The following is a 16,089-nucleotide window of genomic DNA, read 5'->3' on the forward strand; positions in this document are numbered from 1 at the left end:
TGAGGAGAATGGAAAATAATGTTGAATAAGCCGTTTTCCTTTCTCCACTTGGATTTCAATCCATTGGCCAATTTCTAAAACCAATCTCACTTAATCCTAGCCATGACATCATCAGTCCGCGTAACATTAAATGGCCATAAATGGTTTAGATCTTCTACTCACGTGTAAAACGCCGCGTATGTGCATTTTGGCTATCATTTCAGCGGTAAATAGTAGCGTCACCGCTATGTCCGATACGAATGTTATTGACTGCAGGGGTGGATATCGTTCGAAAGTTTTCGGAGTATTCAATGAGACTGAGGCCAAGGCTACTAAAGCGCAAAGTCGCATTAGGCGCCTTACCCACAGTTTATTCACCCATTCAATATCGGCACTTTCGTTGAGCGATTCCTCTGGACCATAGTCGGCCAGAAATGGTTCGCCGCCCTTCAGACTTTGCCTTCGACCGAGCATTTTGTTACCAATGCCGGTTGCAAGTCCAAGTCCTATTGGCGGCACTCCAGTTATAACCGCAGCATTGCTACTAATACCGCCGCAAATGCCCATACCGACGCCGCCCAGATTTCCCCCGACGCCACTCAAGCCAGATGTTGTTGCTTGACCACCACCGATTCCTGCACCACCTCCTCCACCGGTCGCCGCCGAAGCACTACCGAGTTGGCCTGCAGTGACACCAGAACCATTATTGTGGCCACCTGAGGTACCCGCACCTCCCCCAGCACCCATTGTATTGGTGGTGTTGTGAACAGTGTAGCTGTTATTAATGGCAACAGTGGCCGATGTTCCCAGCATTGGCCCCATATTGGTGTTGGGCATACGTAGACCACTACTACCACTGCCACTCCCACTGCCTGAATTTAAAACAGTTGGACTACTAATGCAACTGGTGCCATCAAAGCCATAACCTGCAGTTTTTGTGCCGCTGATAATCGCCGACTGTGAAGGGGGACCAGGATGAACTCTTTTGGTACTGTCCGTGTGGTGGAAGGTAAAAAATTGTGCCTGTGTTGAATGTTGCGTTTGATTGCGATGTATGTGCTGTTGCAAGAAATGACTGCTAGCGCTGTGACTGATATTAGGTGTAACAGTGAATCCGCTAGTACATCCCCCACTGATGGGTGCAAGATTTGTGGCAGACAGTGTTTTAATACGACCAGCTCCTAAGCGACGAGTTCGCAATTGTTCACTCATTCAAAATATCAGAGGTAATTATCATCTCGATGCCGGATGCAAGATATTGTTGAAATATCTAAAGAGGAGGAAAAAGTAAAATGTTCGTTACTAAAATGTTTCAGAGCTTGATAAATTAAATATATATGATATGGTGAAAAAGATGGTGCAGATAATGAGCCGCCCCATGGTCCCTGTGGACACGTAAGCCAGTAATCGGCTTATTGTGCGCTCTTAATACTAAAAAGTAACCTCGAAAAAATCTATGGCAAGAATTCGATGCCACTTATAAAATCCGTAATTATGCTTCACACAACGCCCTTAAGTCGGTTAATGTCTGGTAATGTGTCCCACTCCCCACTCCAGCCCTCTGGTCTTCACGCCCAAATCATCTACTCTTTCATTCCCCCTTGTTGTTTTTGTAGCCACATTTTCATGTAGAAGTAGCAATCCTCGTCAAACTCCTGTAGGTGCTCGTTCCGGTCCAAAGGACAGATCGCCTTGTCATATCGAGCATCATAGGCACTTTGCAGCTTAGCTTCTTGTGACAGCAATGAACACCACACAGGTCCGATCTTAATGTTCCAGTCTGTGTGATGCTTACAGCTATCCCGTGCCGGGTTAATTCCCCCTTGCTCCGCTATTGCTCGACACACAAACAATGCACATCGCGTCATTCCCAGAGAAGGCGTTGATCTCCTTCTTACACTCTTACACTTACCGTCCGGTTCACAGAAAAATTAAAAACTATGTTAATTTAAGAAATTTGTATACTCAATTAAAAATTTGTCTAAAATTAGACCTATAAACGAATTTGTATTATTGATTCACATTTTTGCAAATTAGATTTATGATAAGTTCAAAAATCCAATTAAAGTGGTCATTACCCAATAGACCAATTTATTTGAAAGTTTCCTTAAATAACGTTTTTAACTTTTTAATAAAAATAAATAATTAATATTTTCGCGTTAATAAAATACTTTTTATTTCATTGGATTCTATAGCGGATAAAACATGGAAGTATATTGCTTAAGACTATATCGAGCCCTTCCCGCGAAAAGATGAAAGCGACAATATGCAACTTTTAAAGGAGACAACTTGTAGCACCGGTAGCTGAGTTGGTAGCGTGCTCGGATTACCAGGGTTCGATTCTCACCAGGGCCTAGTCTGTCGCTACTATGGTATCACATTGGACTAAAATTGTCTAAGTGAGTCTGTTTGGAAATAGACTGCCACTCTTTCCTAACCTGGCAAATAACTTTTGATATATTCGAGATTGGCCATTAGAATTTGGTATAGTTCGTCTTCTAAAGCATATTTAGGAAAATGAAAAGTATTTTTTTTTATACTTTTATGTCACTTACATAATTTTTCGCGGTCACGCTTGAAGGCTAGTTCTCAACAAAATGACGGTTACATCAGTCATCATACAACACTAATGTACAGGTCACATTTTTGTTCCGACTTTCTTGAAAGTTGGCACAGATGTCTTTGAAGCCTATAGATAGATCATATTGGTTTGAAACGGTTTAGATTTAGATTCAGCTTCCATCGGGCCCGCAGCCAGGATTTTTTTTCAGGGGAAGTTTACCTCCACTTTACTGTGGCTCCATATCGAAAAAAACTTTTGCCCGGCCCCTGGCTATGTCGCACTATGGGAGGAAATGGGAAAATGTGGCCAAAATCAAGAAATATTCATTTACAGGTGGTGACAGTCGCCCAACAAGAAAATATTGAGTGCACTATCTGTCGAAATCAGTGATTAGTGCAACTCAGATTTTGAGTATGTTACCAGTTCGCGCCATTGTTCGTTGTTTGTGTGTGAGTTATGGTTTTTAACTATAATACACACACACAACCAAAACTCGTCGACAGATAGTGCACTTCGCGATAGTGCACTCGTCGACAGATAGTGCACTTGTACTCAACTGTTTACGGTACACTACCTGGTAATTATGTCATGGCCAAAATTCGATAAAACCTGATAAAACCCACAAAGGTGCTACGATTTTGTTTAAACAATTGCAGAAAAAACATTTAGCGTGTCAAAAATAGAACATTACTAGCATCGTTTTCATTATAATGATTTATTTTTTGTGTCTGAAGAACTCATCGAGATGAACAAAATGAAGTCAAAAATATATGTCTTATTGTGCATTATGCTCATCTGCACTAAGCTTTGTGAATATGGCCATAAATGTATAAACAGAAAAAATATAAACCTATATTTGCCTGATTAAATATGGCATTGCTTTTAAAAACTGTTCAAATAAGTTGTTAATTGCTTTAATAATTTTTGACATAGAAATTCGATTTTCTCTTGTTTTGTATCACGGCAAGTGATTGGTAATAAAGACATACGTTGAAAATATTTTTTATTGTACGAATTAAATTGTTATTTAATAGTATAAATTGTGCATTGATCAAGATTATATTGCGTTCCCTTTCACGCATATGTAATGCGATAAGACGTGAGAAGGAGTAAAATAAATATATGTTTCGCTTCTATCATACACATACATAAAGTGCCGTGGGTAGACAAAAAAATAACAAGAACAAGTAAACTTCGGCCAGGCCAAATCTTATATACCGTCCACCATGGATCGCAAAGGACAAAAGAAAATAATTGCTATGTTATTGGAACAAAATCAAGTTATGGTTCATTTCGGACCATAATTGAACGGAATATTGGAGACAATAGTAGAAGTCATTGTGTAAAATTTCATCCAAATCTAGTAAGAATTGCGCCCTTTAGGGGCTAAAGAAGTAAAATAGGGAGATCGGTTTATAGGTGAGCTGTATTAGGCTATAAACCGATTCAGGCCATATTCAACACGTATGTTAAAGGTCATGGGAGAAGCCATTGTACAAAATTTCAGCCAAATCGGATAATAATTTCGCCCTTTAGAGGCTCAGAAGTCAAGGCCCCAGATCGGTTTATATGGCATCTATACCAGGATACGGACCGATTTATACCATACTTAGCACATCTATTGAAAGTCATAACAAAACACTTCATGCAAAATTTCAGCTAAATCGGATAATAATTGTGCCCTCTAATGGCTCAAGAAGTTAAGATTTAAAATCAGTTTATATGGTTGCTAAATCAGGTTATGAATCAATTTGAACTATTCTTAGCACAGTTATTGGACATAGTGATAACAAAACACGTCATGCAAAATTTCAGCCAAATCGGATAAGAATTGCGCCTTCTTGTGCCTCAAGAAGTCAAGATCCAAGATCGGTTTATATGGCAGCTATATCAAAACATGGACCGATATGGCCCATTTACAATCCCAACCGGCCTACACTAATTAGAAGTATTTGTGGAAAATTTCAAGCTGCTAGCTTTACTACTTGGAAAATTAGCGTGCTTTTGACAGACAGACAGACGAACGGAAAAGTCTAGATCGACTTAAAATGTCATAACGATCAAGAATATATATGCTTTATGAGGTCTTAGACGAATATTTCGAAGAGTTACAAACAGAATGACGAAATTATAGGGTGATTTTTTTGAGGTTAGGATTTTCATGCATTAGTATTTGACAGATCACGTGGGATTTCAGACATGGTGTCAAAGAGAAAGATGCTCAGTATGCTTTGACATTTCATCATGAATAGACTTACTAACGAGCAACGCTTGCAAATCATTGAATTTTATTACCAAAATCAGTGTTCGGTTCGAAATGTGTTCAAATTTTGACAAATTTTGTTCAGCGATGAGGCTCATTTCTGGTTGAATGGCTACGTAAATAAGCAAAATTGCCGCATTTGGAGTGAAGAGCAACCAGAAGCCGTTCAAGAACTGCCCATGCATCCCGAAAAATGCACTGTTTGGTGTGGTTTGTACGCTGGTGGAATCATTGGACCGTATTTTTTCAAAGATGCTGTTGGACGCAACGTTACGGTGAATGAACACATTTCGAACCGAACACTGATTTTGGTAATAAAATTCAATGGTTTTCCGTTGCTAGTTAGTAAGTCTATTCATGATGAAATGTCAAAGCATACTGAGCATCTTTCTCTTTGACACCATGTCTGAAATCCCACGTGATCTGTCAAATACTAATGCATGAAAATCCTAACCTCAAAAAAATCACCCTTTAGTATACCCCCATCTTTTGGTGGAGGTTATAAAAATAGAAAGTGTAGCTTTTTCATCTCTCCATAAAATATAATTTATTTATACAAACGGATATTATCGGGCTGCAGACCATAGTGTTATCAGTTTCTATTGCCAATAAAAAACAAAAAAATATATTTTTTTTAAATTAGGCAGAAAATCTGTGATCTTGAGAGTATTTTCATTTGTAGCGCAGCAAAAAAGAAAATTACTCCACTTCCTATATGCCTACCAAATAAAGACATCCAACTATTACAACAAAACACACTTGCCCAACTGCTGATCTAAGGAATCGTCGATTGCCATAAGAGTGCCTCCCATTCATTCACATGTTTTGCGATAAATTTATTCGGTCTTGAAATAATTCGTACAATTGGATATGGTCCGGCTGCAGACCAAAAGGTTATCTGTTAGAAAAGAAAACAAAAAACCTTTTTTTATACCCACCACCGAAGGATGGGTGTATATTCATTTTGTCATTCCGTTTGCAACACATCGAAATATCCATTTCCGACCCTATAAAGTATATATATTCTTGATCAGCGTAAAAATCTAAGGCGATCTAGATATGTCCGTCCGTCTGTCTGTTGAAATCACGCTACAGTCTTTAAAAGTAGAGATATTGAGCTGAAACTTTGCACAGATTCTTTTTTGTCCATAAGCATGTTAAGTTCGAAGATGGGCTATATCGGACTATATCTTGATATAGCCCCCATATAGACCGTTCGGCCAATTTAGGGTCTTAGGCCCATAAAAGCCACATTTATTATCCGATTTTGCCGCAATTTGGGACAGTGAGTTGTGTTAGGCCCTCCGACATCCTTCGTCAATTTGGCTCAGGTCGGTTCATATTTGGATATAACTGTCATAGCCATGACCGATCCTCCGATTTAGGGTCTTAGGCCCATAAAAGCCACATTTATTATCCGATTTTGCTGAAATTTGGGACAGTGAGTTGTGTTGGGCCCTTCGACATCCTTCGTCAAATTGGCTCAGACCGGTCCAGATTTGGATATAGCTGCCATATAGACCGATCTCTCGGTTTTAGGTTTTGGGGCCATAAAAGGCGCATTTATTGTCCGATTTTGACGAAATTTGAGACAGTGAATTGTGTTAGGCTCTTCGACGTCCTTCTTCAATTTGGATTTATTGTCCGATTTCGAGATTTGGGGCAGTGCGTTGTGTTAGGCTTTTCGACACTTGGATATAGCTGCCATGTAGACCGATATCTCGATTTATAGTCTTGACCCCCATTAAAGGCGCATTTATAATCCAATTTCATTGAAATTTGACACAGTGACTTATGATAGGCTTTTTGACATCCGTGTCGTATATGGTTCACATCGGTTTATTTTTAGATAAAGCTACTACAAAGACCAATATTTTGTTATACACAATTGAACAATGACTTGTACCGATTAGTATTTGGTCCAAATCGGAACATATTTTGATATAACTGCTATAGGACATAAGGTATGCAATTTACACCGGATTTTGATGAAAGGTGGTTTACATATATACCCGAGGTGGTGGGTTTCCAAAGTTCGGCCCGTCCGAACTTAACGTCTTTTTACTTGTTTAAAGTTAAGCTGAGTATTCTGCTCAGCTTTTCAGGCGAAATGCTGTCAAACTCCATATAAAAAAAAAACGTTGTCTAAAAATATAAACGGTAAAGTAGTACTCTCCTTATAGTGGGGAAATGGCAAAAAAACTGTTATAGTGGCAACACTGGAAACAATTACCGGCATCATTTTGGTATTTTTTATTAGTTTCAGTGGTTCGTTTTTCATTATTTATTCAAGAAAAAGTATATAAAATAGAGAAAACAATAAGCGCAGATGCTGCAAATCTCCTCTAACAAGTAGATTTGCTCACATTGAAAATGTATGGGAAACCTCGTTGCAAAACAGAAATCTCTTCGCAAATCTAGATTTGCTCCAAGTAAAAACATGGTTTTAAGTACCCAACGAAATCGCGATCTAGGAAACCAATCAGTCAAATGATATTACAAAGCAAAAACGCACATTTTTCTGCCTAACTTTTAAAAAAGCGATTTTTGTTTTCTATTTGTAATAGAAACAGATTACTCTATCGTCTGCAGGCAGACAATATCCGATTGCATGAATTATTTCAAGACCGAATAAATTTAGCGCAAAACATGTGTATAATTTATAATTGTAAAAAAGCGGAAGGTTATTGGGATGTGTATTACACACGGCTCAAGGAATACAATAAGATTACTAGAGCGGCAAAACGTGCCTCCTGGAAGCTTTTCTGCGAACAAATTTATTATGGTGAAGGAATCCTTGAGGAGCTTCAAACCATTTAAATCACCCAAACCTGATGGAATATTTCCCGCGTTACTACAGAAAGAGGCGGACTATCTTGCACCTCGTCTGGCCAAAATTTTCACAGCGTGCCTAGGACATGCATATACTCCGAAAGCCTGGCAGGAGGCAAGGGTGGTGTTTATACCCAAGCCCGGCTAGGTAAATTATGCGACACCAAAGGCCTACAGACCCATAAGCCTTGCGTCCTTTCCATTCAAAACCATGGAACGTATTGTGGACACCATGATAAAGAGTAGGACATCTAGCGAACTGCTCAAATTCAAACAGCATGCCTATGTCAAGAGAAGGTCGGTGGAGACTACCCAAATAGAAGAATCCTTCGATGCCAAAACGTACACACTGGCGGTTGATTCTATCCTTAGACTAGTACCGGGTGGACCCGGTCCTTAGAGACTGAATGAACCATATGCTAATGAACAGGTGGATAAATTGTGTGTCCCATGACATAAATATAAGGGAGAAAGTGGCACAGGGCACGCCAATGGGGGGGTAAGTTATTGCCATCATAGATGACCAATTACGGATGCTGACTGAGGAGGGATTTGAAGCTGTCTTTAGACTTCTAAGGGGTAAAGATCCAAACGAGCTATGCAGATGTCATATGACTGGGCAAGACCCAGAGGTCTCAATGTTAACCCAGAGAAGACTGAAATATGCCTGTTCACGGGGAAGACGAAGGTAGGCCAATTTAAGGCACCACGTTTCCTCAATAAGATGACAAGTTCAAATACTTAGGTGTGATCTTGGACAGGAGACTGAATTGGAAGTGTCACATTCAGGAGGGTACTGAGAAGGTTCTCAGATGTTGGGCACTATGTAGACGGGCCGTAGGCTCGAAATGGGGCCTGAATCCGAGGATTGTCCACTGGCTCTACAGGAGCGTGGTTAGACTAATACTTACTTACGCCTCAGGAGAAAAAGTGCAACATAAGGACCATAAAACAGGTTCAGGGAACATGTTGTCTTGGCATAGGCGGAGCGATGAGGACCACGCCCACTATGGCTACTGGAGACTATTCTGGATATCCGACCCATTGATATATAGACTAAGTGTTAGGCAGCCACTGCGGCTATGAGACTTTAGGCGATGGGAGAATAGATTGAGGGTGGGAGCAGCTCATACCATCGCGGTATAATAGAGGCGACGATAGGAAACCTGGAGGAAAAGGATACCTGAGATGAACCTTGAAGTCGAGTGCGAGGCACTGTTATCATCGGCACAGTCTTGGATTGGCGGAACCCTAGTATTGCCATCTGGATGGATCAAAGCTAGAAAACAGAGTGGACCTGGGGGTTTACATTGAGAACCCAGGAACTGAGATCTGTTTTAGACTGCCCGACCATAATACGGTTCTGCAGGCGGAGATCCAGGCGATCACGGAATGCGGCAAATGGTGTGGCGCTAACGCGAGGACGACGAGTGTGAACATCTTTACCGACAGTAAAATTGCCATAAGGGCAATAACAACCAGGACGGTAAGGTCACGAACAGTCTTGCAATGTAAGGAGATTAACGCCTTCTATAAGGATGGGAAAATCCGCATCGTTTGGGTGCCGGGCCATAACGGAGTAAGGGGTAATGAAAGGGAAGACGATTTGGCGATGAAGGCCAGAGGACTGCCATCAATAAACTTGGTTATCCCGAAGCCGACGCAGTCCGAGTTAAGGGAGTGGGCGACGAATGCGCAAGCAACATTGTGGAACAGCGAAACTGTCGGTAGGACGGTGAAAATCCTATAGCTATCATAACGGAACACATAGGACTACGAGCTCACTTATGTAAAATCGGTGCGGCAAGTGATAGCATGTGTAGGGCATACGGGGAAGATGATGGGACGTTGATGCATTTCCTTTGTCATTGCCCGGCTTTCGCGTCCAACAGATACCGGCACTAAGGTGGAGACACAATACCAGACATGAACCAACTTAGGGGAGTGGTATTGAAAACAATTAAGGATTTTGTAAGTAGCACGGAATTCCTAATTTAAAATTTTCTTTTTAGAGGTTACTTTATAGTTTTAGAGCGCACGACAAGCCGATTACTGGCTTAGGTATATGTCCATAGTGGCATGGGGCGGATTGATATCTACACCCTCTTTTCAACCTAACCTAATTAAAAAATAATTGGATATTTGGAAAATTTCAATCTTTTCCTTATTTGAATGGATTAAAAATTAATTGGAAATTTCAAAAATTAATAATAATTTTTTTAATTGAATATGCAATTTTTATAATTGAGGATTGTTCAATCAATTTTTTCAAAAACTGTGATTGATATTATCATTTCGTGATTGAAGTAGCATCAATTTAAAAGTTAATTGGATCAATTAATTTCGTGATTGAAACCGATTTTTATTTATGTGTGCAGACACGAAGTAGCGTACCTAGACAAAAAAAAAAACATTAAGAAAAATAGAAAGTGTAGTTTTTTACATCTCTCCATAAAATATAATTTATTTAAAAATAATTTCAATGTAAAAAACTAATTGAAAAAAAACTTTACGCAGAAATAGTGAAAAACCGGAAAATTAGGATGTGAACAAATAGAATGGATAAATTCCAAACGCAACAAATTGGAGGACATTGAAGAATGCAAACTTGGTATTTATAAATATTATTAACATTATTTTATTTTAATAGTTTATTATGCATAAATAATATTGATTCCTTTAAAATATGTCTATTAATTAATTTGTATATAATACAATTTACAGACCATATCTCCGTCAATGAAGAGAGGTTCATAATGAAAACGAAAATTTTTCTTCTTTTTTCCGAAGCCTGGGATCAATAAATAAAAAATATATTTATATTTTTAAGCAATATATTTCATGATTTGTATGCAATTTAATCCAACAAAATAAAAAGTTTTTTATTAAACATTAATTATTTATATTTATTATACCAGTAAAAAAAGTTGCTTGAAAGAAAGGGTAATTTTCAAATAATTGGTTTATGGAGTTAATAACTACTTTAATCGGATTTTTGAGTTTATCAAAAATTCAGATTGCAAAATTGTTAATAAATATTACATATTCCTTATATAGGACCGATTTCAGCAAATTTTCTAATTGAATGCACCAAGTTTTTAATTTTTTCCATGTCGGCATTTATTGACCAAACTTTACAAAATTTGCCACATATACGTCTTTTTTACGTCGCACTATGCAAGATTTCGGTAGCGCTTATTCATTTTATATATTTAAAGTCATTGTATGTATTGAAAGTCATAATTAATTGCTTCAGTTTTTTTCGATTGAAACTTCAAACTCGTAGTACGGCGAGAGAGTTTCAGTGTGGTTTCCTCAAGGATTATTCAACGATTGATAATATATTCAATATTAAAAAATTTGTTGGCAAACGAACTTACGCTTTTTTTGTTGATTTCTCTTGTGTTTTCGACTTTATACCAAGCAACTGTCTCTTTTACAAATTTTCTTGTATTGGTCGGTCAGCAAAGATGATTCGACTCTTTATGCACATCTATGATAATAGTGAACACAAAATATGTGGTGGGAGTTCATTTTCTAACGCAAACTGGAATAAAACAAGGCAGTATACTAAGTCCTACGTTGTTCCCTCTTTACGCCAACGACAGATTTTCTTTCAGGAAGAGTAAATGTAACTAACACTAATATTAAAGTTCTGCTGTGTGATAATCATGAGGATCTGAAGAGGATGATAGATCCCTTGGAGAAATATTAATTTCTCTGGGCATTAAAGGTGAAATTGATGAAATCTAAAATTGTGGTCCTCCGCAAGGGACCTAGAATCTCGGCTGATCTAAGATCGAACTTTGGTAGCGATAAAATTTTAATTTTAAAAAAATTATTAATAGTTATATTTGTCTTGGGGTTGAACTGTCGTACAATCTTTTCTTTAGGGAACATATACAGAAGAAATCTGGAGTTATGAACCATATGCAAATGTGGAGAGATTTTTGTCAACAGAACATTTTGCATCTGGAAATGGGTTATGACACAATGTATACATCGACTTTGAGGTAAAATTTTAGATATATTGAGAGAGTACTCAATCTTGGTCCACATCGCCTTCCACGTATTCTGGCTGAGAAGATTGTTGAATTAAATATTTATTAAGCAAGAGAGTGATCAAATATTTAGCAGAGAGCCGAATATACTGTTCCGAACGACACAATTCCGGCATATGTATATCGGCAAGATATAATACAATCATTGAAATCCAAGGGTTTTGACTCACAATTTCACGATCTTAATCAACTATTGAGTTATAGTATCTCACCAACACTCTCCATCATTTTTTCATGTCGTGCTACTGGCTTAATTATTCGTGCTAGATGTAGTCTTTTGAACCTGAACGCGAGATGCTTGTGAAAATAATACGATGGTATTTGTTCCCCATGTATCACGAATGGAAGAATTTTCCATAACTCCTAGGAAGTCATTTTCGAAAAAATTTTTAAATCACTCAAGGATAGCTACGATAGTGTTATCCGTTAGGCGGTTGATGATCTGCGCCTGTTTCCAGTGGAGGCTTAGAATTGACTCCAAAGACCCCAACTGCTGCGGTGGTGGTATCAGGTCGTAGCATGTTGTCTGATACTGAGACCTCGAATAGTCGAGTGGCTGCGCCAGGCTCCAATAGCAGACCGATATCTGGTCATCAGGGACTATTGACGAAGACAACCGGCTCGAGTTTTAAGGACAATACCGAACCTATTTTATCTTCGCATGCCTATAATTTGTTGTTGTTGCTGTTGTAGCAGTGTGTTGTACACTGAGGCGGCAGCCCTTGCCGATGGAGAACTCCATCGGGTCAATCCGGTACGTACAACCGGCTGCCATGGGATTGCCTATAATTTGTGTAAGCCATCGGCCCTCTTCGGCAAATCAATACGCTCTTTAAGAGGTTGTTTGTTAAGGGGGTTGATGCGAATTATCCTAAAACTATCACCGATAAGGAGAGAGGCTCCCTTAACTGGGCGCGGAGTTTCACTGCAAAGGCTACACGTCTAGATATGAAAACGGCACAGCTGTCAGCCAAGAGGCTGCGGTCACCTGGAGGGTCTAAGAACCTTTGCTAATGTCACTAGGGACAGCTTGGAATGTTGCTAGGAACAGCTTGGTAATGGTTGTTTTCGACAAGGGAAAATAACAGAGCTGGGTACCCAAATAGTCAATGGACTGTCATCTGTTTACTCTCATGTCCTTGCGGAATTGCCTGGGTCTCCTCCAGTTTGTGACGATGCAAGTTGGTATAGGGGCCGATACAAACTATTTGCTTTCGGGGATCAACGCTTAATTGAAATATATCGTTGCACCCTAAGAAAGATTGGCGAGATCTGGCCAGGCGCACCACTGAATTAAGTCAAGAAGGAAGGTATTTCGACCAATGGCACACGCTTGGATTAAAGGACTCCCTCATATCCTGAGTCCATACTTAGGAGACTAAGGACAATGCATGTGTGTTTGTGTAATGGCAAATTTTTTATCTGCACAATTTACACTATTCCCATGGTATGCACATGATTCTGTGCATCTGGAAGTTGTATTGATGGTTTCGAAAGCTAGACAGCGGCAACGGCTCCCGTGTGCCCAGGCTCGAATCCCGACCGGTGTCCGTCGAACTTTTTTATTTTCAAGTTTATTGCCTGTTAAGGCTGGTACTGTATTCGGTTTTTGCGATATATTTGCTAATTACTATTTTTAGATAATAGATTATAAAGCAAAACAACTTGCTGATTTCATTCAGTAAGACATTCTCTCAATATTTTCCTTATTATTTCAATAAATTTAGATTATTTATTAAAGCTTGGCTTGTTTTTACTCTGACAGATAGTCAAAAATTTGCATAGTGAGAAAGTTACCGTTTGGCACAGCAAAATGTAAATTGTTTCTCACCAGCGTAAAAAAACACTCCACAGAGCTTTTTACATCTCACCATAGAAGATTGCTACCGATCGACACAGTTCCAGTAATTCGTTTTTCTTTTATATCAAGTGACTTTAAAAACATAATTTTTATTACTTTAAAAACATCACAAATCTAAATTAAGTGCTATCAATCTTTCAACCACCTGGTAAATTGGATGAGGCTAATGGTGATCGTACTAAACTCCGGCTGTCTCGCAGACCTCAACAAGTCTGAAGGAGTTGTATCCTACGGATTCAACAAGTTGAAACTGAAGGTCGATAGAAGTGGTAGGGTTGGGGAATCAGGAGACGACTTAGCAGTTGTTGCTGAACACTGGAGACTGAAAATCTCCCTGCCACCATCGAGACTGGAGGGGAAAGCATCGCAAGCCCTGTGTGGGTGGTTCATCCGGTTGGACTGGGCTTAAGGTGTCCGCCAGCGGGGAAGGACGGAACTCAAAAAGTACTTCGATGCCAGCAGCTAATGAAGCATCTAAGGAGGAATCGTCCACATCGCAAGTGTCCAGTGTCCTGAGACAGAGTGTTTCCTCTGCTTTCTCACCTGCCCCTGGACGCGTCCGGAAGCTCATCATGGCAAGATCTAACGAATCTCGTGAAGATAAACTCCTGGCGGAATCAAATGAGGAGGCTTACACAACAGTTTTGAATACTGACTATGGTCTGGTTTCTGCAGATAAATCTCGACCATTGTAAGGCCGCTTTGGCGGCACTAAAGGACCTCCTGATGGCAGGGGAATTTGACGTGGTTTTTATCCAGGAACCATGGACTAAGAATTCCGGGGTTTAAACACAGGCACAGATCCTGTATTCTTGCAAAGATGTTTTTCTTTTTCCGTCGCTAAGCACCGAAGATTCATTACGTAATAGCCAGCCTCTAAATAAATAAGTATCATTACTGGCTGGCTTCCGTATATATGGCAAACGATTCAGAGATGCCGCCTTCAAACATTAAGTTGCTGCCACTTCTGCAGGGAAGAAGAGCCTCATTGTAGGAAGTGATGCTAATGTAGCACCAGACCTTTTGACAGTTGTTCGGACGAAAAGCCGAAGTTAGTACTAGGCTTTAGGTGTGGTTCACATTCAACATCGGCCCTAAATTTAACTACCCTTTATAAGAGTTATGTTGACCTTTTTCTTGATCGAAAAAGTTGTGAAAGACCCATTTTTACCTTTTTTGTCCTCTTTCATGTCCTGAAAGAATTCTGCATTTTATTTTTGCACTCCATTTTCATATTTTGCTATATGGGCTACGTTACATTCTAAACGGTATTTTTTATACATAGCATAATTTTATTAAATATTAACGATAGAGATATTTATGACATTGTCTTATTTTCTCATTTTTATACTCTCCACCTTGGGGGTATACTAATTTCGTCGTTCCATTTGTAACACCTCGAAATTTGCGTCTAAGACACCATAAAGTATATATATTCTTGATCGTTGTGACATTTAAGTCGATCTACCCATGTCCGTCCATCTGTCCGTCTGTCGGTGCGTCTGACGAAAGCACGCTATCTTTCGAAGGAGTAAAGCTAGGCGCTTGAAATTTTGAACAAATACTTCTTATTAGTGTAGGTCGGTTGGGATTGTAAATGGACCAAATCGGTCCATGTTTTGATAAAGCTGCCATATAAACCGATCTTGGGTTTAGACTTCTGGAGCTCCTAGAGGGCGCAATTCTTTTCCGATTTGGTCAAAACTTTGCGTGAAGTGTTTTATTTTCACTTCCAAAAACTGTGCCAAGTATGGCCTAATCAGTCAATATCTTCATATAGCCACCATATAAACCGATCTGCCGATAAGACTTATTGGGCTTCTAGAGGACGCAATTTTTATGCAATATGGTTGAAATTTTGCATATGTCTTTTTGGTATGACTTTCAACAACTGTTCCAAGTATAGTCTTAATCGGTATATAACTTGAAATAGCTGCCATATAAACCGATCTCCCAGTTCGACTTTTTAAGCCTCTGGAGGGCGCCATTATTATTCGATGTGCCTATAATTTTTAAGGTGTTGTTTTTCTATGACTGGCGTTTTTCTATTTGAAAATATCATTCAAAGAACTTGTTTTATTTCAAAATTGAAAGTTGTTCGTTCGAAAACAAACTTTTTGTTTCCGTATTGGGCGTTAAGTACTTGAACCTCAAGATAAAGAGACATGCACTGACTAGTATTTAAACCTCAGCGTAATGCAAGGATATATTATCAAAAGGAAACTCCATTATTTTTTAATTGTAAAAAACAGCATAAAAGAGATTTTTTCATCTTTTGAAAAATGATACCGATGATACAAATCAGACTTGTTTTAAGATGCATTTGAGCCAAAGTTGAAACATATTGTACTAAAAAATGCTGTTGAAAATCAGTCTCCTGGCCTCTAAAGCTATCGCGCAATTTCAATTTAAAGGCTGCTACTATATTCGTTTTTCACAGGCGAAAACACACGTTTTTCCCAATTCCTACTGAATGAAATCAGCAAGTTTTTTTGCATCAAAATCTATTACCTAAAAATTGTAATCTTGA

General features: G+C 39.0%; 1 protein-coding gene across 5 annotated transcripts in view; it reads right to left on the reverse strand.

Annotated features, from left to right (window-relative positions):
• LOC106090055 (sodium leak channel NALCN) overlaps positions 1-16,089 on the reverse strand; it is a 50,606-nt gene that overhangs the window by 33,668 nt on the left and 849 nt on the right. For all 5 annotated transcript variants that reach the window (XM_059366383.1, XM_059366381.1, XM_059366382.1 and 2 more), the window contains exon 2: positions 163-1,249. In XM_059366383.1, the coding sequence (XP_059222366.1) occupies positions 163-1,191 (1,029 nt within the window). In that variant the 5' untranslated portion in view covers positions 1,192-1,249. The remainder of the gene's footprint in view (positions 1-162; positions 1,250-16,089) is intronic.

This window comes from Stomoxys calcitrans, chromosome 4 (genome assembly GCF_963082655.1).
Source record: "Stomoxys calcitrans chromosome 4, idStoCalc2.1, whole genome shotgun sequence".
Taxonomy (NCBI): domain Eukaryota; kingdom Metazoa; phylum Arthropoda; class Insecta; order Diptera; family Muscidae; genus Stomoxys; species Stomoxys calcitrans.